The sequence below is a fragment of the Schistocerca americana genome, chromosome X, assembly GCF_021461395.2.
Source record: "Schistocerca americana isolate TAMUIC-IGC-003095 chromosome X, iqSchAmer2.1, whole genome shotgun sequence".
In the NCBI taxonomy this organism is placed as follows: Eukaryota; Metazoa; Arthropoda; class Insecta; order Orthoptera; family Acrididae; genus Schistocerca; species Schistocerca americana.
In genome coordinates, this window is record NC_060130.1 from 424948994 (window position 1) to 424975636 (window position 26643).

Sequence of the window (26643 nt, forward strand, 5' to 3'; positions counted from 1 at the left end):
TGACAGCTTGTGACAACTTTCATTATTTTGATTCTTTAATAACTGGTGAATGAGTTCACAAGCTGTTCACATTAGTAGGTACAATGTAAGCTTACTTGTTTTTGTGGAACCCACAACTGTAGAAGCACAGCAGTTCCTACAGTAGTTTTTATGTTTGCAGCTGTAATGAATTCTTACTCATTCATGTAACAATATTTATTGAGAAAATTCATCTGTAACTGCATTTGGTATACTATTTTCTAAACTGTTCTGGATTTCAGTCTTGTAGGCCACTGTAAATGTTCCCATCCTTTCATTATATTACTTTGTAAGTTCACATCTTCTTGCCCCAGCCTAATCTGTTAGAAGTGTATAGGCTACCGCAGCTGGAGTTAATCTGCTATTCCTTATCTATATAAATGATTTAGGAGACAGTCTGAGCAGCCATCTTAGGTTGTTTGCAGATGATGCTGTCATTTATTGTCTAGTAGACATCAGAAGATCAAAACGGACTGCAAAATAATTTAGAAAAGATATCTGTATGGAAATTGGCAATTGGCCCTAAATAATGAAAAGTATGAAGTCATCCATGTGATTGCTAAAAGGAATCCGTTAAACTTTGGTTGCACAATAAATCAGTCACATCTAAAAGCCACAAAATTCAGCTAAATACCTAGGAATTACAATTATGAACAACTTAATTTGGATAGAACACATAGAAAATGTTGTGGTGAAGGTGAACCAAAGACTTCATTTTATTGGCAGAAGGTGCAACAGATCTACTAAAGAGACTGCCTACACTATGGTTGTCCATCCTCTCTTGAAGTACTGCTGTGCAGTGTGGCATCCTTACAAGACAGGATTAATGGAGTACATTGAGAAAGTTCAAAGAAGAAGAGCATGTTTTGTATTATCGAGAAATAGGGGGGAGAGAGTGTCACCGACATGATATAGGATTTGGGTTGGTTGGTTGGTTGGTTGTTTTGGGGAAGGAGACCAGACAGCGAGGTCATCGGTCTCATCGGATGAGGGAAGGACGGGGAAGGAAGTCGGCCGTGCCCTTTGAAAGGAATCATCCCGGCATTTGCCTGGAGCGATTTAGGGAAATCACGGAAAACCTAAATCAGGATGGCCGGACGCGGGATTGAACCGTCGTCCTCCCGAATGCGAGTCCAGTGTCTAACCACTGCGCCACCTCGCTCGGTTAGGATTTGGGGGGACATCATTAAAACAAAGGCATTTTTCATTGCAGAGAAACCTTCTCACAAAATTTCAGTCACCAACTGTCTTCTCCGAATGTGATAATGTTTTGTTGATATAATAAAATATGGAAAATCAGAGCGCGCACAATCAGCTGAATAAATAACACATGCAAAACTGATGTCAGTTTTCTGTAACTAACAGCAAGAAAACGTAGGCCTCACAGGCTTGTCACCAATTTCCAGTGAGCTATCAGTTACCTGCAAATAGTATGCCATATAGTGGCTTTTAAGCCCAATAAAATGTAAGAAATTTGATGTTGGTGATCTTAACTTTTTTAATATTTCAGGTTCAGTGGGCCAAAGATACTTGGTCAAGGAATAAGTCAGTACATTGCTTACAGAATTCTGATTAGAAAATTTATAAATAGAATTAAAGAAGTAATAAAGCTCTACAAATCTCGTGAGAGAGTATACATACAAATAAGACATTACAGAGAAAATTTCTGAACTATTGTGAGGAACTCCTGTACAGGGTAGAAGGAATGTGCCAAGCCTTCAACCCTTCAACTTGGATTTGAATATTTGTCGTTTATCAGGCAGTTTTTTTGGAACCTTATTGCAAATGAACCTTCTACATTGCTTGAGGAAGTGTTATCCAAGTGAATATCAGTTTTCTGTCCAGTGTGCAGTGAATGAATCTCGCAGTTTCTTTGAACAATGTACATACATGCAGGGATGGCAGAGATAGAATTCAGAGCCATCTAAACAATTGCCTATGCAAAGTTTAGATTGTGGATGCCACAGATCAGTCTGAGCACCCTTAACTGGGCTAAGTATGATCTCAGTGAGTGCACAGTGTCCCCCCCAAATACAACCTCATATGAGATAATAGGGTGAAAGTAATCAAAATAAACAAGCCTTTGTATTTCAGTGTCAAAGGCAATTGAGATTAGTCTTATAGTGAAGATAACAGCAGCCCCCCCCCCTCCCCACCCCCCTCAGAAGATCTTGGACCATGATACTTCCAAACAAGCTTCCCATCTACCATCTGCCCTAAGAATTTAAAATGAATGACTTCATTGACTGTTTGACCACACTGGGACTGTAAAATTTCACTTTTGAGAAACAATATACCAGGTGGTTATACAGGGTAGTGCAAGAAATGTATCACCATTTTGTTTCTGAATAAACACTTTACTGTCAAGATAAACCCAATGGAACATACACTACTATGGAAAATGGTCTGTGGAGAATTGTTCTAATTCAGCTCATGCGCAATATGACCACCATTTTGATTCCTAACTTCCTTCACATGATTACTGATGTTAGCAATAACATTATGGCACATTTATTCCTTGATTTCACTGAAAGTGAGAAGAATAAGGCATCTGAGCACCATTAAATCATATAGACATTTCAGGAAAATTGTTTCCTTTAGATTCACCCAAAGAAAGAAGTCACATGGGTTGAGGTCTGGGCTATAGGGGGGTTCAAAATTGTCCACCACTAAAATGACCTGGAAATCTGACTGAAATAACCTGTATGTCAATATTGTGTAAGAAATGCAACACAGTATTTGCAGTACATGGCCTTGCTCCATCTTGTATGAACCACTGTGTGTTGAAGGGCAACATACTAGCAAGAAGCTATGGAGGGAAGTTATTTCAGAACATGCTCAAATAATATGCACTGTTCACACTTTCTTCAAAGAAAAAAGGTCCAACAAATCTGTGACTGAAACTGTAACCCACACTGTAATCCTCAGAACATGATGTTGTTGTTCATGAAGCACTTGCAGATTTTCAGGAGCCCAAAAGCATGCATTTTGTTTATTAACCACACCATCCAAATGAAAATGCACCTTATCTAAAAACCAAACATTGCTGACCGTTTGTTCCCTATCCTGCACCCAGCAGGAAAACAGCTGTGTCTACCGCTTGCATTCTGCAGTGAGCTTCTGATCAGAGGTCACCTTGTACAGGTACATCCAGAAGTCACTTTTAAGAATCTGTTGAAAGGAGTGTCTCTGGATATGCCCAGTTGTACTGCTGCCTTTGTACACAATTTGCCAGGGCTTCTCTGCAAAGCAACTTGTGCCACTTCAGTATTCTCTGGTGAACAAACAGGCTTCAGCCAGGGTTGCTTTGTTTCCAATATTGATCCTTCCCATAAAAATTGAGAATATAGCCTGTGAATGGTTCTCCTGCAGTGGGCTCACCATGGGTTAAACTGTTGTCGAAAGTTGTTAGTCATCCACTGTCAGCCATGTTGTAAACACTAGTCTCCTAGCGACGGTATCATGAATTACACATCATTTCAAAAATCTTTTATTTCTCCAAGCTCTACTCCTACAGATGCTGAGATTCTCAACATGATATCCAACACAACTCATAAATTATGTATAAAACAAATGGTGACACATTTTGTGTGCCACCCTATAATTAAATTTCTGCTACTTGAGAGGGCCCGCCTAAAAAAATGGGTGATCATAGGACAATGAATCTTAGTGGAAACATTTTACAAAGACATGAAGAAGAGAAATAATGGGTAAACCATTGAAAGAAACACTTTTTAATTTACATATGAAAGGGTAACATTTGTTGATTGCATATCATGTTTACGTTCCAGGTTACAAACATTGCTCAGTGTGACAACCATCAGCATCCATGACATTCTGGAATCACACTAAAGGTATCAATTCCTTTATCCATAGCACATTTTGAATGGTGGACCATGGAATGTTCAGTTGCCATGACACAGATTATGCACTGCTTGAAGATTGTACAGTGCATCCAGCATTCTCAGCCATGGCAACAGTAACTTCTTCAACAGTTCAGTTTGTGGTTCAGTTGGTTGTTGGCTTCTCCTACAGGCAGTTTTCAAATAACCAGTTAATTCAAACTTCTGAATTGTGTTCTTCACCCCCAGTGCAGCAACTGGACATCTCAGCATTCCTTTAATGTGTCGATACTTGCAAAGAGCATCAGCCTGTTGTTTTTATCAAACAAACAGCTTTACAAGCAAAGTCTTGTTCACCTTGTCCAGACTGACTTCATCTGTACTGTACACTGATGCTTGTGCTTCAACCCTACATTGCCATACCAGTTCCGGAGCCAAACAGCAAGTCACACTGGTAACGATGCATACCCTGCAGCACACAGTCCTACAAAGTTGGGTACCCATATGGTGAATAGTTTCCATCTACACTGCCTCAAGTAGTGAAATTTTAATTATAACCACCCTGCACAATGCATTTTACTGTAGTTAAGTGTTAATCTATTTTCTGAAAGCCATATGCTGATGTAACTAACTATCCTAATAGCTTTATCATTTAAATTACATCACACTGTTTCACACTAAAATTTGTGCAATCTGCAGAGATAAAAATGATTGAATGTTTGGTGTTAGATCACTGACATATAAAATGAGAAAAACAATCTCCTCCACATGCACTTTACGTGACTCCAGTCAGATTCAGACTCCTTCTTGTTGACACTGGAGGACAACCTTCTGCTTCCTACTTCCAGATATGAATGGAACCACTTTTGAGCTTTTTACCCAGTCTCAGATCTTCAAACTTATGCAAAAGTATTGCATAGTTCAGCCAGTCAAATGCTTTTGTTAACTCATAGCTAATACCCAATATCCCCAACCTTTGGTTACCCTCAATAGTGACTCACACATAAAAGGGTAAATTGCAGTTTCTCTGGAGACTCCTATCCTGGAGCCAAGCTGTGAGTCTGACTGCGAATTGTGCATTCTCAGTTGTGCCCCTACTCTCTTAATACACTGCTTTCTCAAAACAATTCAAAAAGACTGCTACCAAAGAAATTTATACCTTTAGAAATCAAACATACTGAAGCACCCCACCCCCTCCTCCCAACTAAATTTAGCCTGTACTTTAAGAAATTCCACTACAACATGACCAAAACATTGGTTTTATAAGATGGTGCACCACTATACCTGGATTTTAATTAGCCGAACCAGTTTTTTGGATTAAATTAAGCATGGCAGTACTGTTTTGAAATACAGGAATCATAGTGGGATGGGATATGGTTAAGAACCCTATTCAATCGTCCAAATTTATGTTTCTGTGGTTCCTTCACAAAGGTTATAGCGTCCATAAGATTTTTACGCATTGTTGTCCATATCATTTTGTAAAAGAGACCTACATTCTGAAACCACTGATCCAGTAGCATATGACATATTCTGATGAAGGCCGCATATATGATTGCAGAAACACTGAATCATTTTACAGGATGATGTGGTCAGCACTCCTGAAGAATTTTATGGAAAGTGACTCAAGCTGTGGAAATCTATGCATATTTATTACCATAAATGATTATTTAACCGTTCCATATCCAGCTGACTTTGTGCTTTGTTTTTCTTGATTTTGATACCATTGGGGGACTGAATTTAAATTTTCCTCCTCATACTGTATGAGATTTAAGCAAATCACTAGTACAAATCTATTCATTTATTTAATTATATGAATATAATAGAGGGAAACATTCCACATGGGAAAAATATATCTAAAAACAAAGATGATGTAACTTACCAAATGAAAGTGTTGGTATGTTGATAGAGACACTAACAAACACAAACACACACAAAATTCAAGCTTTCGCAACCCACGGTTGCTTCATCAGGAAAGAGGGAAGGAGAGGGAAAGACGAAAGGATGTGGGTTTTAAGGGAGAGGGCAAGGAGTCATTCCAATCCCAGGAGTGGAAAGACTTACCTTAGGGGGAAAAAGGGACAGGTATACACTCACACACACACACATATCCATCTGCACATATACAGATATGTCTGCTTGCGTCTGCACACGTGCGGACGGATACGTGTGCGCGTGTGCGAGCGCACACCTGTCCCCCCCCCCTCCCCCCCAAGGCAAGCGCCTCCGCTCCCGGGACCGGAATGAGGGTGAGGACCCTCCCCCCCCTCCAAAAAAAAACCCACATCCCCCCCCCCCCCCCCCCCCCCGACAAAGCAACAGTGGGCTGTGAAAGCTTGAACCCCACGTGCATGCCTGCGCTTGTCAGTGTTTCCATCAACACACCAATGCCCCCGCCCGGCAAGCCACATCATCCTTGTTCTCAGATACCCCCCCTCCCACGTGGAATGCTTCCCTCCTATATATATATACACACACACACACACACACAACAGAGGGAAACATTCCACATGGGAAAAATACATCCAAAAACAAAGATGATGCAACCCACCAAACGAAAGTGCTGGCACACCGATAGAGACACCAACAAACACAAACACACACACAAAATTCAAGCTCCCACAACCCACAGCCGCCTCACCAGGAAAGAGGGAAGGAGAGGGAAAGACGAAAGGATGCGGGCTCCAAGGGAGAGGGCAAGGAGCCACCCCAATCCCGGGAGCAGAAAGACCCACCCCAGGGGGAAAAAGGGAAAGGCACACATTAGCGCGCGCGCACACACACACACACACACACACACACACACACACACACAAAATCAGACATATGTAAAGTCAAAGAGTTTGGGCAGAGATGTCAGTCAAGGCGGAAGTACAGAGGCAAAGATGTTGCTGAATGACAGGTGAGGTATGAGCGGCGGCTACTTGAAATTAGTGGAGGTTGAGGCCTGGTGGGTAACGGGAAGAGAGGATATATTGAAGGGGAAGTTCCCATCTCCGGAGTTCTGATAGGTTGGTGTTAGTGGGAAGTATCCAGATAACCCGGATGGTGTAACACTGTGCCAAGATGTGCTGGCCGTGCACCAAGGCATGTTTAGCCACAGGGTGATCCTCATTACCAACAAACACTGTCTGCCTGTGTCCATTCATGGGAATGGACAGTTTGTTGCTGGTTATTCCCACATAGAAAGCTTCACAGTGTAGGCAGGTCAGTTGGTAAATCACGTGGGTGCTTTCACATGTAGCTCTGCCTCTGATCGTGTTCACCTTCCAGGTTACAGGACTGAGTAGGTGGTGGTGGGAGGATGCATGGGACAGGTTTCACACTGGGGGCGGTTACAAGGGTAGGAGCCAGAGGGTAGGGAAGGTGGTTTGGGGATTTCATAGGGATGAACTAACAGGTTACGAAGGTTAGGTGGAAGGCGGAAAGACACTCTTGGTGGAGTGGGGAGGATTTCATGAAGGATGGATCTCATTTCAGGGCAGGATTTGAGGAAGTCGTATCCCTGCTGGAGAGCCACATTCAGAGTCTGATCCAGTCCCAGAAAGTATCCTGTTACAACTGGGGCTCTTTTGGGTTTCTTCTGTGGGAGGTTCTGGGTTTGAGGGGATGAGGAAGTGGCTCTGGTTATTTGCTTCTGTACCAAGTTGGGAGGGTAGTTGCAGGATGCGAAAGCTGTTTTCAGGTGGTTGGTGTAATGGTTCAGGGATTCAGGGCTGGAGCAGACTCGTTTGCTATGAAGACCTAGGCTGTAGGGAAGGGACCGTTTGATATGGAACGGGTGGCAGCTGTCATAATGGAGGTACTGTTGCTTGTTGGTGGGTTTGATGTGGACGGATGTGTGAAGCTGGCCATTGGACAGGTGGAGGTCAACGTCGAGGAAAGTGGCATGGGATTTGGAGTAGGACCAGGTGAATCTGATGGAACCAAAGGAGTTGAGGTTGGAGAGGAAATTCTGGAGTTCTTCTTCACTGTGAGTGAGGGAGGAGGGTGGGGAGTCGTTCCGGTCCTGGGAGGGGCTTGCCTGAGGGGGGGGGGGGGGGGGGGACAGGTGTGCGCTCGCACATGCGCACACATATCCGTCCACATGTGTGCAGACGCAAGCAGACATATCTGTATATGTGCTGATGGATATGTGTGTGTGTGTGTGTGCGAGTGTATACCTGTCTCTTTTTCCCCCTAAGGTAAGTCTTTCCGCTCCTGGGATTGGAATGACTCCTTACCCTCTCCCTTAAAACCCACATCCTTTCGTCTTTCCCTCTCCTTCCCTCTTTCCTGATGAAGCAACCGTGGGTTGCGAAAGCTTGAATTTTGTGTGTATGTGTTTGTGTTTGTTAGTGTCTCTATCAACATACCAACGCTTTCGTTTGGTAAGTTACATCATCTTTGTTTTTAGATACATTTATTTAATTAGATAGATAGAAAAATCTACTCACCAAGCAGCGGCAGAACACAAACATAAAAGACTGTTGTGACTGACAAGCTTTCGGATACAGTGGCTCCTTCTTCAGCCAAAATTGTTAAAGGGGAAGGAAGAAAGGTGAAGGAAAAGGACTGGAGAGGTCTAGGAAAAAGGGTAGATTTTGGGAAAGTCACCCATAACCACAGATATCTCATCCGATGCAGTCCCCAACAATCAGTCTTTCATTCTTATCCTGTATGGTAAGTCTCCCCTGACCAGCAGTTCTGGCTGACTTTCCCAAAATCTACCCCTTTTCCTAGACCTCTCCAGTCCTTTTTCTTCACCCTTCTTCCTTCCCCTTCAACCCTTCTGCCTGAAGAAGGAGCCACTGGCTCCAAAAGCTTGCCAGTCACAACAACCTTTTATGCATGTGTTCTGCCACCTCTTGGTGAGTAGCTTCATCATCTATCCAATTAAATAATTTTATCAATAATTTATTGTTTTTGTTGTTATAAATCTATTCATTTGCAGCTAACTGAAAGGCCTATACATTGGATGGCTCGTCTCCAAACAACAACTGCATTCAGTGACATTTACTGTGACTATCACAGGTCTTTTCTTTTATCTTGTTGATGTATAGTAGAATTATTTTTCTCTTTATTAAGAAAGTGATCAGACAACAAAGAGTTCTTATTTTCAGCTATGATTAATGATCTACTGTTTACTCCACATGACCATAAATACTGACTCAAGACACAAAGTTTCCACCAAATATATTCACAATGAAATAAAAACAATAATTCAGAGCAGAAGGCTCTTACATTATTAGTTGCTGTTGATACTTGCATGCATTTAAGTAACTTTAATGGTCAGGGAAACTGACCAAACTAATGAAAATTATTTAATATGTACATTATAAAGACATGTAGCGACCAGTTACTTATTTCTTGTATATGGCACCAACAGCTACGCATTCTGGATTTTACTGAGTTTTCATTGTGCTTCATAATGCATGCCAGTATGTACCTCCAGATACAAAAGTTGTTTCGCAGAATCATCATGCCTGTTGCTAGCTGCTGGACAGAAGTACATAGACAGTTATGTTGCAGTTGCAAGAAAGACTAAGCTCATTAATGTGACATTAGATAAAACTGTATATGACACAATGTTGTTAAATTTTCAATTTTTTTTGAGGGGCAGATTTAATTACATTTAGATATCCAGAAAAATTTGATCACTCAGACTGAAATATAACATCATGAAGTTAGTGAAAATTCATAATACATTTTCTGTCTGAAGCGAAGCGGTACTCGTACAGAATTTTAGTATTAAGAATTCACACTTCAGTTTTCTCTGGCGCGCGCGCGCACACACACACACACACACACACACACACACACACACACACACACACAGTGAGTAGGATAGTTTACAATCTGTATTACTATGAAACACTATCATGAACAACACATGCAGATGTTAGGACTTCATCATGATTCAAATCGCCACCAAAGGAAATAAACTGCTGAAAGTTGATCATTCTTTAGTGTTTGATTTTATTGTGTTTGCAGTTAAATACAGTAATACATATTTCAAGCTAGTGGCACAATAATGGCAAGCTTCTTCAAAAGAGATATGAAAAATCTGCTTGCATTCAGAAACAGCATGTGCAAATTATTTTAGATGTGTTTTTGAAAGTTCTGTTTTATACATTGCACTTAAAACTATTTTTCAGGTGAACTAATAAGCAGGCCACACAGTGAGGTAAAAGCATGGACTCCACCAGCTGTCCCTCCTCCAGCACCACAGTCTGCACCACCAGAACTAGCTGAACAAGAACAACCTCTCTCGGGCGGTAATGACATACCTATTATTCAGAATGAAATAAATGTATATAAATATAGTAGTCAGTATTATTAAAAGTTTGTGTGTGTGTGTGTGTGTGTGTGTGTGTGTGTGTGTGTGTGTGTGTGTGTGTGTGTGTACAGAAAATCTGTTTTCTGAGAGCCAAACTAGTCGTTTACATAGTCTGCATAGTCATTGGCAATAGCATGTTGTGCTGTCAGCTGATACTGAATTGAATATTTTGAATTGCTGTGGAAAAGGGTCCAGTGTAGTGGGCACTGCATATTTTATTTTTCCTAGAAGGCAGTTCTTACGACCAAACAAGGAAATTAATGGTTTATGGTCTATTATGAGGTGAAATTTTGTGCCACAAGAAACTATGAAATTTTTAGATGCCAAATATGATAATCAGTGCTTCATTTTCAATTTGTGAGTGTTTGGTCTAGGCTGAAGAGAGCATTTTAAATGTATATGCAATGGATTTTTCATGCCCTTCATCACATTTGTGAAAAGGAATTACCTTGATGCAACACTGATACACATTGGTGGCTAGGATAAGGCTTTTTTATGTTACATATTTCAGCAGACAAGGAGAAAACTTTAGATGATATTTAAACTTGTGAAAAGTGTCCTGATACAGCTGTCACCATTCATATTTTGCAAACATTTTGAAGAGGTTTGGTGACCTGGGTCACATTTTGTATAAATTTTCATAATAGTTTATTTTGTCAAGAAATGTCTGCCTCTGTAGCACAGTGGTAGCATTACTGCCTACCATGCAAGGGGGCCCAGGTTCGATTCCCAGCAGGAGACTGGGTGTTGTGTGTCCTTTATCATCATTTTCATCATCATTGACATGCAAGTCACTGAAGTGGCATCAACTAAAAAGACTTGCAATATGGCAGCCAAACCCTGAAGGGGATATCCCGGCCAATAAATGCCATACGATCATTTCATTTCATTGTCAAGAAATGACTGAAAGTCTTAAAGTTCAGAGGCACTTTGGTTTCTTTCAGTGCCTTCCACATGTTGCTGAGTTAGTTGAAGTCTTTTACAATTAAATATGTGGCCTAAGCACTCCATTTGTTCTTGACAGAATTCACATGATTTTAGGTTGTACTTCAGTGAGTTTTGTTCCTGTGCCTGGAATAGTAGATGTAAGTTTGCCAGCTGTCACTCTCTTGTAATGCCACTTATTAACATATAGTCCAGATAAGTGACTACACTCAGATAGTTTTGAATCATCTGCTTCAAAAAACATTAGAAAATTGCTGGTGCATTAGCAGTTGTGCAGGGTAACCTGTCGTATCTGTACAATGAGCCCTAAAAGTATTAGCTTTAGCCTGTCACAAGTTCTCCTGAATAATATCTGGACTAAACACCTTGGGCAACAAATCGGTATCCCCCACATGTTCGTGAGTAGGGAGTTAACTGGATGCGCAAACATCAATGAAACCGAGGTAGCTTAGTGGGGCTCATGTCTTGCCATGTAAATGCAAAGTTCAGCTGTGACAAAAACTGGTCCCATTTTGCCAGGCTGTGGGTAATAAAGTGTTATAGTCACATGCTTAAAGCCATTTTTAAAACAAAACCTGCAAAATTCCTGGGAAACAAAAGCCAGGGCATTATTGCTCACCTAGGTAACAGGAGGACCAAACCATGAAATGATTTTACTTAGGAGGTTCGCACTAGCTCCTGTCATTATACTGTCAATGGGCCTCAACAACGTGAACCTAGTAAACGCATCAACAGTGATGAAAATAAGCGCACTTTGTGTGGAGAGAAATAGTCAACAAATAGTTGCTGCATGGAAAATTCCACCCATCTGGAGTTAAGAAGGCTGCACTTATGCCTCAAACTCCGTTTGGACCTTTTGCATTCCTGAGACTGTGTAACTAATTGCTTAACATCTTTATGCAGGAAAGTCCAGATGATGTGGTCCCTGATCTTATGAAGCATCTTGTAAAGGCCCAGGTTCCCCCCCCCATCCAACATTGAATGACGGTAATATTTAAAGATGGCAGGAATTAGCTCCCTTTGAAGACAGATTTTCCAAATCACACCTCCTTGGGTTTTTGTGCATGGAACGCCTTTCCTAACATGGTACCCAGGTGCATCTTCTCTGGATTGGATTCACTGCTCAATCTTTCCTGAATCAGAGTCTAAATCCTGATGTAGCCCCTGATCCCCAAAGAGTTCAGGCATTTCACACAAAACCACAGCCATCAATGTCTCTTGCTGGGCCACCTGTTCTCTAGGGCTCTTCTCAGCATCAGATTCAAACAGTCTGCTAACGACATCAGTGACCATATTGTCAGAACCCGTGATATGTCTGACTTCAAACTTAAACACTAATATCCTAATGGTCCACCTCACGATCTGACCGGTCTTGTAGGGACGTGCCAGCACCCACAACAGGGCTTGGTTGTCCATCTCCGACACAAAGGAATGATCGTCCAGGTAGAATCAAAATTTTTCAGTACCAAATAGCACCACAAGCACCTCCAGCTCATAGGTGGAATATTTGGTCTCAGCACTAGTAAGGGCATGTGATGCATAAGCCACAGGATGTCACTGACCATCCTGCCCTTGCAGCAACATGGCTGCAACACCAGAGTTCCATGCATCAATTTCAAGGATGAAGGGCACGTCAAAATTCGGGAATGCTAAAACCAGAGCATTGCTCAATGCATGCTTACGGGTATCAAAGGCCGCCTGCTGGGTATCAGTTCACGTAAATTCCTAAATTTTCCTACGTAGTGTGTTCAGAGTGGCTGCTAATTCAGCAAATTTGAGGATATATTTGCTATAAAAATTAATCATTCCCAAAAATTGGATTATCCCTGTCTTACTCTTTGGAGAACAGAATTTCAAAATGGTTTGCATGTGGGGATGATCTATTCCTGCCCCATCTACTGATAATAAATGCCCTATAAATGAGATTTCTGGATGTGCCAAGTCGGCCTTGGATGGATTCATGGTTAAACTTGCCTCCCCAACCTTGCCAAAACCTGGCAAAGATGCTCCAGGAGTTCAGAGAAGGTTTTGCTGTATATGACGACATCATCTAAATAATTGTATGTGAACTGTAACTATATGACCCCCAAGATGGAATCCAACAGACGAATGAACTGCAGCTTACATGGATAAACTGAAATGGAGTCAGCTGAATTCATACAAACTCCAGTCCATAGCAAAGGCTGTAACAGGCTTAGAAGCCTTCACCAGGGGAATCTAATAGTAGGCTTGGTTGAGGTCCAGGACCATGAAGTACCTCATACCAGCAAACCAAGTAAAACAGTGGTAGAGGTCTGGCAAAAGAACAGATTCTAACACCACCTTCTTATTTAACAAATGGTAATCCACCATAGGTCTGATGCCTGATCCATTACATTTCTTAACTAAAACTATTGGAGATACTTAGGGCAAGACAGAAAAAAAATGGTAATCCACCATAGGTCTGATGCCTGATCCATTACATTTCTTAACTAAAACTATTGGAGATACTTCGGGCAAGACAGACAGCCGGATAACTCCCTTGCCCAACATTTTGTCAATCTCGGCATAATATGGTGACTGTCTAACAGGAATATCATTGTTAAGTTGAATACCATAGTCCACCTTATTAGTCATCCCAAGTTTATTAGTCGGCATGTGAGGAAATTGTTTTAATACCCACCACAGCTGTTATGCCTCCACCTCCAACAGATGCTGCAAATTAAACTCCCCATAACTATCAGCCACCAAACATACCTCACGGACAGACTTATCATGGCAAAAGACCAACTTTGTTGTGGGCATGAACTGAAATAAAATGACCTTTGCTCATAATCCAATACTAATCCAGTTTTATCCATAAAGTAACAGCCCAAAATTAATTCAAGACTCAAATTCTTAATCATGATGACCTAAAGTGGCCAAGAAAATTTCCCAATGCTGCAGTTGACTCCCAAGGCTCTGATGGTAACCAGTTGCTGACCATTGGCAGTGTGATGCCTTACAAAGGTTGGGTGCAACTGCCCAGACTTACAAATATGCTCATGTCTAGTATACCATTCATAACTGACTAGTGATGCAGAGCTTCCCAAATCCACTAACCCACATATGGGTTCATGATTAATATTGGTGCAGGCAGGCAGCGCACTACCCACACTGAGATGATAGCAAGCATGTGGTATCTTATTTCAGCCATTCTGCCTGGCCCTACTTCAGCATCAACTGTTTGGCTCTGTGCTAGTCTGGCAATTACACTGCCAGGCAAAGTGCCCAGTGTCCACCTACAACAAAAACATCTGCTTGATTGATTAGCAATACCGGCACCAGATTCTGAATTAATCCCACATTCTGTTTGCTTAACATCACGACTACACCAGCACCTTGCATCACCTTATGCAACTTACAATTCTAATTCTTGAAATGTGGAGGGTCTACCCATGAACAAAAGTATATGATCAATCTTCTGGATTTATCCCCTGAACAATGATAGACACTACCTCAGCTTTGGATAAAGCTGCTTCAAGGGCTTGTGCTGCCACATGCACTTCCCAAATGTAGCATGAAAGAGGCTCCCTTTCCTGCTGAGGAGCCCATGGGGATAAATAATCTTCTCTGTAGGATGGTGTACCTCAATTTACATGTATCTCACTCCTGCACCAAGGTGTCACTGACAAACTCAATGAGTGAAGCTTTACATAGTGGGTAAATGAGTTGTAACTCTACCTGTCAAGGAACTTTAAAGATCCTAACTTGTTTCTCCAAATCAACTGAAAATCACAGGAATTTTACAAGACACTCCACAGAATCAATGGTGAGTGACAATACATCACAAAGCACACATAAAAATGGGTTGGGTAACTTAGCAAAACATTGGAAACCTCTGTCTAAACCATGTGCAGTATCAATCAAAGCTTAAGGAAAAACAACCATACAGCTCAGTGATTAAAACAAATTTCTGATCACAGCTCAATTAAAAATAGGCTAGCCTATAATATAAAATATTCCCCTTAAGTAAGACTACAGTTTGATAACCAAAAACAGCTTAGAAATCAAACTTTACGAAAGTGACCTACCATTAACACTGAGAGGTTGAGCCAGTACCAATCACCAAAGCAACAAACCTGATGCAAAACAGATAACTAGTGATCTTAATTGCTAATTGATTTCAAACAGTCAGAACTGCCAAAGACAGCCATGAGCAGTAATACAATACCAGTAAGCTGTTGTGGCCAGAAACACTAAGTCAGTATTCTGAGTTACAGCTCCATGTCCACGGCTGATAACAACAGAAGGCCACTTTGGGTTGAGTTAGCAGTCCCCACTGAGTCATGTAGAACTGTGTGTCCTCCAGTATAAGGGAGCCAACTAATACCACACAGCCACAGCTCGGTCCAGAAAGCCACCAAACTTCCACGTGCGGCACTCAACGGCTGTCAGCTTGGTACACTCTTTACACACTCACTGCCACAAACACACTCACTGCTCCCGTCCAAGCACTCCCTGTTCACTACTTCCATTATCAATTTCAAAACCAAAGCTGGCCAAATAAGCAAGACGGTGAAGATAGGACACCACCAAAGATATCAAAATAAGAATCGACCATAACATGCAGGCTGCACCAGTTCAGTGAGCTCCATCATTAAGCAGGTAATGGAACCCCTTAGGGAAATAGCAAGTAGTCCAGGAATGAAGGCCCATATGCACTTGGTACATCTGCCATGAGGTCTCATCCGAGACATGAAGGAGGGTGCGCCATCCATTATGGAACACATTGGCTGCAACTGGTTGAAAATCATAGATCATGTTAGCACAGATTACAGGGCTCTCACTACTCTGGTTTGGAGGCAAAAGGAAGCTCTGAATCAGAGGCTCAAATTATTCTGTGATGATCTTGGATGCAAATTTCTTGACCTCCACTTTAGGGTGGCAATTATAGGGGTCCCCTGAATAGGTCAGGCATGGACTACATGAACAAAGATACTACTTGGATAGCAGAGAACATGTAGTGTGGACATGGAGGCTTTTTTAGGTTAGAAGAATTCCTCCTTGTGGTCAATGATGAATTTCCTGCTGAAATTGAAGATGGATCAGTGATATTATTCTCAGAGGTGAACATTCATCCTTGCACATCAGAAAGCAAAAATGTTAAGATGATAATGGGAGACTGAAAGAGCACAAAGAGTAAGGTTCCAGAATTTGTATTGTTTATTAAAGATAATAATACACACTAAGAACAGAAAGCAAGCTGAAAATCTAAATGAATAGCAGTGAAATCATAAATTCAGATCGAACATATATCTGAAGGATATGTTTGACATAATGGTGGCAGCACATTTATTGCCAAAAAGAATTCTACAATATGTAGTGGGGTTACTATGGATTATGAATGTGAAGTAATCTGAGTGAAGTTAAGCACCAAAGGTGGAACAAACATGGTTATCAGATGGTTTTATGCACTATATGAATCAGCAGCTATAGTGGCAGAGTGATTCAGAGAGAACTTGGACAATATCATGAGTAAGTTTCCTGATCATGAAATTGACAGCTATAGAATGGGACAGTCAGCAGATTAAAACTGGTACCAGAGCCAGCCACTATTGATGTAAAATCACAGGAAACAGCAACTATTACAAAATACTTACAAGTAACCATACACAGTGACATAAAATGGAATACCTGCTAACATGCACCTAGCTGATGCTAGACTGAAATGCAGTGGGAGAATCTTAAGAGAATATAATTCATCCACAAAAGAAGAGACTTACAAAATACTTATTTGACTGATTCTTGAGTATGGTATGATCTCTATATAGGTTCAATGAGATTACAAGATTAACCAAAGGGTTGGTACATCTGCTAACACTTTTTTGATACACTGTTCCTCTTTTCTTTGCCATACACCTCCAATATTTCTCATATACGACTATGGTGGTATTTATCCATTCAACCTTTCATTATGATTTTAAGTGTTTGTATTTTGTGTACATTTAAGACACACATGTCCAAAACATGAAAAAACCAACTTTTTTACAGCAAAGTATGCAAGAGAACTTCTGTGAGGATTGGAAAGTAAAAGAAGAGGTATTGGTGGACATAAAGCTGTGAGGCTGGGTCATGATTTGTGCTTAGATAACTCAGTTGATAAAGCAGTTGCCTGCAAAAGGCAAAGGTACCAGGTTTGGGTCCTGGTCTGCCACAGTTGCGATCTGCCAAGACGTTTCAAATCAGTGTGCACTTCACTGCACAGTGGAAACAAATTCTGGTGAACTTCTTACAACATTCTATGGTTTTTTGGATAGATTTTATTGAGCTTAGAACCATATCCAATGTGTCCATTGCTGCCATTGACTCATAGTAGTCCAGTGCGCACTCCTGTTTCTGGACCTTCTTTCTAGTTTTATGGTCAGTTTTCTTTGCCAATGCTGCAACTTGTGAGATCCAAACTTGTCTTTATCACACCACTTGACAGCTAATAAAATATCAGATGACCTTAACAGAGTTTGTTCTTTTTTTCAGCTATGTTTTCATTTAAGGTATGTAATGTGTGTTTTTGGGGATTTTTCCACATGTATTTGTAGCTCTGTAATGCAATCACATACCATCTGTTCACATAAATAGATGTGCTATAGAGTGACCACTATAGCCCTTGGTTTCCCCAGGCTATATTCTTTGATGTCACTTTCAGCCCCTGTATAAACAAAGAAATCCAGTATGTAACCAGTCTTGCAGTCACAGAACATGAATAACTTTATTTCAGATCATCTTTTCTTAGAAGTAATGTAGTGCTTAAAGAATAGTTTCCCATCAAACAGAAGCAAACTTTTGGCTACACAGAATGGAGAAATACATTCCTAATGGTCTGACATATTTAATCAGCAACCTTTCTTACTTTGAGAAGTCTGTCTCCAGCACTATCCAAGAAGTCAGCAAAATACAGAACACTTACAATCAAATAAAATCAGTTTCTTCAGAGCAATTCTTCCAAAATGGGTGTATAAAAAATTACTACTTTCCTCCACAATAAACTCTAAAACTGACAGTGATGCAAATAATTGAAAATATTGAAAGATTGAACATCAGGCATCCAGATAACAAATAATCCCTGCATTCTCCACATTTAAAGGATGCACTACTGGGTGGTATTTGTTTTGTTGTTTTGTGACCAATACACATTATGTGTACTCTTCTCTGTTTTTGTAGAGAAGTCACATTCACTGTTACTTTCATACAAGTCTGAAGATTATTTGGAAATAACACAACCTGCAGTTCCATGTATAATACCTGTTGTGGTTGAGGCTTGACGAGATGCAGTTCTTTCTTTGGAGTCAGAATCTTCGTCTGACAAACAAAGATCAGACAGATCCTTGCACTCAGTTTTAATAAGTACTTCCAACAACTCCAGCAGCTTGGATATATGAGATCCCTTTGGCCTTATGAACAGTTGCAGATGTGCATTTGCAGTAACTCCACTGCCTGCAACATACTGAGTTTCATACAAATTACAAAATGTTCAGTTAAAAATCTGCATATCATCCACAGAATGATCATCCAGCACAGACAAGCAGCAGAAAGTGAAAGAGCTCACACTTGTAAGGGGTACTTTACGTAAGGTGAGAAAATTTATTATTCAGGTTGCATGGAACAGTAGCATGAAGTGAAGTCAAACAAAAAATATTTACACTTTGTAGATATTGATAAAATATGAGTTTGGAAGTTTTCTGTCAAACAGTAAAGCAAAATTGAGTGATTAATCAGTTTTTTCATGAAAAGTGCATATAATTATACAAAAAAATCAGTGGACAAATCAGTATCATGATTTTTAGCCAGTAGTGTCTGTTGGCAAGCTATATTCTTCCTTGAACAATTATTAATATGACTATGAACTTCTAAAACATGATAATTTTAATTTGGAAAAGCTATACAGCAACTGCTATCTTTAGCTTGCAAATGGAACGGGATTTGACGGTTATTACGAGCGTGGTTGGGTCAGGCCATTGTTAGGAATTGTGCTATTTATGAACTCAATAATCTAAGTAATGGTATGAACTGTTCTCCTTTCAGAGCAACCATGTCACTTACACTGAAGAAGCGAACCTTTAAATTTCATAAAGAACAGAGATATGTTTCCATTTAGCAACACTGACGGGTTCCATGAAATGTGTGTTCTCTCTGTTAACCGTGCCTCACCTAACGCTGATCACTGAAATTAAGAATCAGAAAATATAGAGAGAGGGAGGTTACATACTACACTGTCTATTTATGAACAACTGCTACCAGTGAGCGCACAATTTCAATGGTCCATCACAAGATGGGTCTTGTGCTTAAAGGATTAAACAAATACAGGAACAAGAGATATGTTGATTTGCTTTTATTGTTCGTAAATGTTCCAACACATTGCACTGCTGACATAAGGAAAGACAAGAAATGAAGAGCAGAACAGTGTGCCTTCCTTGCATGTTCTAAGTATGAAAAAGGGAGTAATAAATAACTGAAGATAAGGTTGAATACTGATAGTTATCCTGGGCTTTTCATAAGTTGCAGGAAGTTATATTTATATACTCACTATTAAGAACATAAGTGTTCCAGTTCTTTTTCATGATTCTAAGTTACTAACCACCAACCTGTAACACTTTTCATAAATTTTGCATGTGCAGTAGATGGAAATTTGAGTCATTACTGACTGATGTAGTGTATTATATGAAACACTGAATCTTTGTATGACCTTGTTTATTTATATTGGGTATGGGTCCACTAAATCATAGCAGTCAAATGTGAGTATGATGATCTTGATGTTAACATGCTCAACAGGAAATATTCACCCTACACCAAATACGATCGCTAAAGGTAAAGTTCTGCATTCTGGATCTAGGCAGGCCAATTGGGCCTGACCAACTGCTGTGTCATCCTCTGCCAGTGGTGTTATCGGATGCGGTACGGAGTGGTATGTGATCAGCAAATGACTCTCCTGGTCACTGTTGGTTTCTTGAGCTTGGAACCACTACTAATTAGTCAAGTAGCTCTGCAGTTGGCCTCACAAGGCTGAGTGCATCCTGTACCAGTCCCCCACCAAGGAAAAATCTCTGGCTGTATGGGAACTGAACCTGCATCCCCACTCTGCAGCCAACTGCTCTAATCACTCATCCATGGAGGTGGGCTAAATATGATCACTGTTAGTACAATAATATCTCTTGATAGTTTCATGACACCTCAAAAGTAAACTAATTACTGAATATTTTCAATGCGTAGTTCCTCTGCACATTTATGAAAGACCCTTTCATTGTGAAAATGATGGTACACATCCAGATGCAAGCCATATGACTAAGTCTGGCCTTAAACAACATCACCAAGCTGTGCTTCTCACTGATCTCTCACACAGTGTTGCACCATTGAGCAGTGGCTCTTTGTTGTTGCACAGTGCCACTGTGAGAATGTCGCTACCACATTCTGCCATGTTGCTGTTCCATCATAGATTTGGATGAGGAAGATAACTTTCTTTTACTTTTCTTAATGAACAAGAAAACCCCAAATGAGTGGTAGCTATAGATGGTAAACACATATGTCCATCAAACCAGCTGACAGTGACTTGATTTATTACAAATACAAAAATTTTTCTCCATAGTGCTGCTAGCCATGTGTGATTACTACTAGATTCACGTTCGCTGATGCTGATGCCTGTGGAAGAGCGAAAGGTTCAACCGTATTCAAGAATGCATTGCTTTATAAGAAGTTAATTGAGAATAGAATTAAATTCCCTTGAAACTGGCAGCTGTATGTACCACCAATCATTGGTGGTAAAGGTTTTAGTATGTCATTGTTCTTTCTGCATCTATACAGAAGCAATTTCTTAACAGTTAAAAATTGAACTACCATCTCTGTAGGGCTAGAAGATACACTGAATATACTTTTGGCATTCTTAATGACAAGTGGAGAATTTTTCAGTGGTCTTTGAATGTATCTCCAGAATTTGCCAATGATGTGAAAACATGCTGTTTTGAGAATTTTGAATATGATGAAGATGGATACAGATCTGAAAACACTTTGACTACTTTCAGTTAACATGACATGTCAACAGGCAAAACACATTTACCATGGCAGTTTGAAAAATTATTACCTTACTGAACATATTGGAATAAAGTATATTCCATATTTAATCATTTAATAAAAGTGAAAATGTTGTACATGTACAGTTTATTGATCATTTTTGTTATGTCACTTGCCAATTGTTTTCTTCTCTGAAGTACTTTTGTCTCCAAAGTCCTGAGAAAACATAATGATGATTGCCTCCATTGCTTTAATTTTCTTGACTTTAATATTCTTCACACTTCACATTTCATATTGATGGATGTTTTTCAGCATCACAGATGAAGTCTTCTGCATTGATTTCCATCTCAAGCCAACAGTATCGCTAAAGGTCTACTAATGCTACAAAATGCTCATACACGGCAATATCAGTATGTCATGTGCTGATGGTTTCTATGCAGCTTAATCTGTTGCTTGGCTAGTCAGTAGTACCACTGAGTGGCATTTAGCAAAGTCCATGATTGAAAGCAGTGTTCTGCCAGTGGTGGTAATAGCCTGCTGTTAAGAGCCACAGAAGTGCAGTGGCACTGTATGTCTCAATGTGTTCATTTAAGCCAGTGGTCGTCAAACTGCGGCCCACAGGCCACATACGGCCCGAATCAAGTATTCGTGTGGCCCGCGATTCTCAGCTGTATTTTATAACAATATGCATCTGACAACTAACAGTTGAACCCAAAACGCCAACTAACGTTAACAGCTGTAGTTTTCCTGCTTAATAACAAAAAAATACTTACACAGCCAGTACGATTTTAAGATGTGCTTAATTTTAATCGATGTTGATGAATTCGTCCATGAGCTAAGTAAAGTTGGCCACTTACCTCAGGGGTATGGGGGTCAAGTAACACGGCCACTGCTGCATTACAGCGGGAAACTTATTGTTTTGTCTTCCAGTACCAACAACTCTCGTGTGCGAGCATCTTGTAGTGATCAGAGTCTACGGTATGAATTTTGAGATGGAAGTAACATGAATTTGTGAATGCATGTTACAGAGATGGTCATCTTCAAATGTGATACTTGCTTGCAGCAAGGAACATTACATTAAAGATCTTATTATACGGGGCAATGAGTAAAAGAAAACTGACATTCAAATCATATGTCATAGGGTCTTGTATTGAATAATGCTTTAAAACATAAGTACAGTTACTTTTATTAACCAGTTAACTATCCGTTCACATGGACAACACAAGACTTAGTCACGCAAAGCTGTGCTACAACTCTGGGGTCGCTGAGGGTGCAACGATCTGAAATAGAGAACATTTGACACGAAGTGGTCTGAATGGTGCTGATTTTTAAGGATCACTACATGGGGGCCAGCTGCCAACTTATCGCGCCCTTACCACAACTAATCTACTGGACGCTTACAAAATACCGATTTCCATAGCTTACCTATTAATAATAATATTGGTACACATGCAGCCCAAGGTGTCAACCCTTAATGTTAATACTGGATATTGAGCAAAAAGCTTTGATGACCACTGATTTAAGCCAATAGTATGCCAACAGAAGCATTGCTAATAAAGGCATCTCAGTGGCATGGTCTATAGAGGCTCTAAGTGCGGAGCTCTATTTTTGGTCTTTGGTGGAATAAACTCCTTTGCCCCACTTCTTCTCTTCACAAACACTCTACATGCTGTTGTGCAAACAAGGAATCAGTTAAGTGATTCATCTGCTCTGAAGACACTGTCACTGATGTATTTGTAAATGTCCGGTAACAATTATAATTTTGTTCTGTAATGAGTGTCCAACAGTAAAGTCTCATATGAATATTTTTGGTTAGAAAGACAACATGTAGATGGACAATACATAAAGAGTAATATCAATTAATTTAATAAAATGCATTCCTCATGTTATCACTGACATGTACTGAAGATCTTAATTTCCCCAAAATCCTAGCCTCTTTACCATTTTAAATGCTTTTGCAACTAATCTGCTGTTCAGTTTCACTTGTTCCTATTGATCAGTATTTAAATTCTGTAAAATGCTTGCAGCTATTGCCAGCACATGCAACGTACTGTATCTCCATACATATTATTTCTCTTGTTAGGTATCTAACAGTAATTGGAAGTACTATACAGAATTGCCCAATTTGGCACATCTATATTTCTGAAACTAATAAACATATACAATGAATTTTGTTTCTCGGTGAAGGGGGAAACTCAGTAAGCTTTTTTACATACCTTTTCATAGGTGTTCATTATGCTCCCATTGAGATGCACGGCATATGTCAATGCAGTATTCACAGAGTTCTCACACTGCAGCGAGGATGTCTTCCACAACTGCTGCTATATGATGTCTTAGTTCATTCTTTGTTGCTGGTAATGGAGGCCCATAAACAGAGTCTTTTATAAACACTCACAAGAAATAATGACATACAGTCAGGTCCAGTGAACTTGGAGGTCAGTAATGTGAGGCTGAATCATTTGGTTCAGTGCAACCGATCCATCGTTCAGTAATTGTTTGATTTAAAAATTCCCACGCTTCCAGATGCCAGTGTATTGGTGCCCCATCCTCTTGGTAAAAGAATTTGTTCGAATCAGTCTCCTACTGTGGGAAAAGAAAGTTCTCAAGCATATCAAGATATGTGCTTCCTGTAACAGTGTTCTCAGCAAAGAAAAATGGACCATACACCCTTTCCCATGAAAATGCACAAAACACATAAAATTTTGGAGAGTCCCTCTCATGCTGTACAATTTCACATGGTTGTTTTGCACCCCATATTCTCACATTACAATGGTTCAACTTTCCATTTAAATAGGATGCTGCCTCTTCACTAAACACTAACCACAGAAGAAAACTGTCATCCTCCATCTTGCCAAGTACTAAATTACAGAACTCCACACACTGTTATTTGTCACCTTCAAAAAGAGCTTGCAGTAACTGAATTTTGTATGGTTTGATGTGTAAACATAGATCCAACACATACTAGATGGACATCAGGGTCGTGTTGAGCAGTTGAGCTGCACGGTGAACGGATCTCTGCAGACTCCTTGTGAAACTATAGCGGATGCTTTCAACGTCGGTGTCAGACACTCGGGGACAGCCCAGCAATTTGCCTTTACACAAACAATCTGTTTCTCAGAATTGTTCATGCCATCATCTAATGATCTGAGCTGTTGGAGGATTCACACCATACCTAGTACGGAAGTCACGCTGATCATTTATTACTGACCCACACTGTGCAAAACGTAGAACACAAAATGCTTTTTGCTGTCCCGACGCAGTTTTTACTAGAACTTAAGTGGGCAGACACTGCTGCTACCTAGTGGGAACCACGTGAAACTCAAGAGTTTGCTCTTTCCAACAGTACATTGTTCACGCACACATCTCAGATAACATAAAAGTTACGATTTTTTAAAATTGGATGATTCTTTTTGATATATCCTGTATACCACCCAACCACCCACTTTTAATATAATAATATACTCATACTATTCCAGTTTTATTTAACTGCTGTAAAACTTATTGCTATGTCTCAATAAAATAGTAAAAATATTAATTTGGTTGCATTCACATTATGTTTCGTATTTCACAGGTTGGCGATCTGACACAACAGAGACTGAACCTTCAAGCACACCAGTTCCACAGCCTTCTCAGACAGTTAATGGGCTTGAAGAAAAAAGTGAAGGGGAGGAGAACGTACCAACAGGGTCAGAACTGACTCACTATGAGACACCTGTTCCTGGAACTACACTTAAATGTCTTGGAGATGTTTCATTTGGTGCTGAAGAGGGTAAAGTTATAGGAACACAGCAACCAGGAGGGCCATCTGGTTACCGAGTTCTGGAAGCTCCTAGTCCACCATCCGACATTGCGTATCAGCCAAGTGAGCTGGGAAGCGCACAGGGCTCTTACCATGTATTAGAAGGTCAAGCACTGACACAAGAATCTCCCACTAAACCTTTGCCACTTGTATCCCCGTCCTCTGGCCGTTCACTTGCATCTGATGTTCTAGAGAAAGCTAGAACAAGATTTGACAAATTCTGGGGTAAAAGCAAGGAGTCACCTGACAGGGAAGGAAAGGTATAAAACTATAGCACATTTCATTGTATAGTAATCCAGCTCTTATGTACTGCAGCGTCCACACGCATGTCTTATGCATGGAACAAAACTGTATATCGATGCTTTACTTCTGTAGTAGATAACCATTCCCTTGATTCTCCTGCTTGGGATGTTATTCCATTTTAGCTGTTCTTACTATTGAGAAACATGTGTTATTTATGATTCACTTATTATTTATATATCTTTGATATGACAAATTAAAATGGAAATGCACTGAAACATCCCATTCAGAAGATATATGAAATTTATAATTACAAGAGACTGTGCCCTTGTCCTAAACTTTATGGGAGATAAATCAACAGTTTGTTTGCTAATTTATTATTATAGTAATAAATCAGATTTAGATGTCAAAATGGCCAATTTATTTATTTTGTGGTACAAATAAGTAGCAAAATATGTCATTTGTACCTCAAGAGCTTACTGTTTGCTGTTTCAAATTGTCAGTGTATATAAAAAATTATATGGCACTGAATTTTAATCTATTGTTCTAAAGCAATTCTGAGGTGAACAGCCTGTCAGCTATTGAAATTTCTAATGAATACATTTTTTTTTAATTTCTTTATTTCATGTTACATATTTACTCAAAAGAATATCTGTTTTTCAACAAAATGAAAAAAATGAGATTCATTGCTTATGTAATTTAAAATAAAAAATAAAAAAAGAAATAAAAACAGTTCTGTAAGTATAAAATTTGAAATGCATTGTTCAACATGAATATTCCAAAAATACTCATTTCATTTGTTATCTATGTGTCTGCTTCTTAGTTCAGAGCAAATTCATAGCAGACTGCTTTCATCTATTGGTTGTGCTACTTCAGAAACAGACTGGATGTAATATTATATCTGTTGCTTGCAATTAATAATTGTTGTATTTGCTGTTGATAAAGGTTAAGTCACTGTTTGCTTCCATATATCACAAGAGTTTGTGTGATTTAGTGTACTATAGGAAGCAGTTTGTCACTCATGTTGATTTTGATGACTGAAAATAAAGTGTATTTGATGAATGTATATCAACACAATTGAACATTCTTGTGTGTATTCTGTTACAAAGTGGATTCTCTTTTCTATATCCTCTTTTCCTCTCCACTCCAAGAAACGTATGGGAAACATACCACATGGAAAAAATATATCTAAAAACAAAGATTCTGTAACTTACCAAACGAAAGCGTTGGTACGTTGATAGAGACAATAACAAACACAAACACACACACAAATTTCAAGCTTTCGTAACCCACAGTTGCTTCATTGGGAAAGAGGGAAGGAGAGGGAAAGACGAAAGGATGTAGGTTTTAAGGGAGAGGGTAAGGAGTCATTCCAATCCCGGGAGCGGAAGTCTGCTTGTGTCTGTATATGTGCGGATGGATATATGTGTGTGTGTGTGTGTGTGTGTGTGTGTGTGTGTGTG

General features: G+C 39.9%; 1 protein-coding gene across 1 annotated transcript in view; it reads left to right on the forward strand.

Moving 5' to 3' along the window:
- Nucleotides 1-26234, forward strand: part of LOC124556058 (stress response protein NST1-like) — a 630068-nt gene extending 603834 nt beyond the window's left edge. The window contains exons 16-17 of the mRNA XM_047130088.1: nt 9995-10114; nt 24713-26234. Of these exons, the coding sequence (XP_046986044.1) occupies nt 9995-10114; nt 24713-25206 (614 nt within the window). The 3' untranslated portion in view covers nt 25207-26234. The remainder of the gene's footprint in view (nt 1-9994; nt 10115-24712) is intronic.
- The last annotated feature ends 409 nt before the right edge of the window (nt 26235-26643 follow it).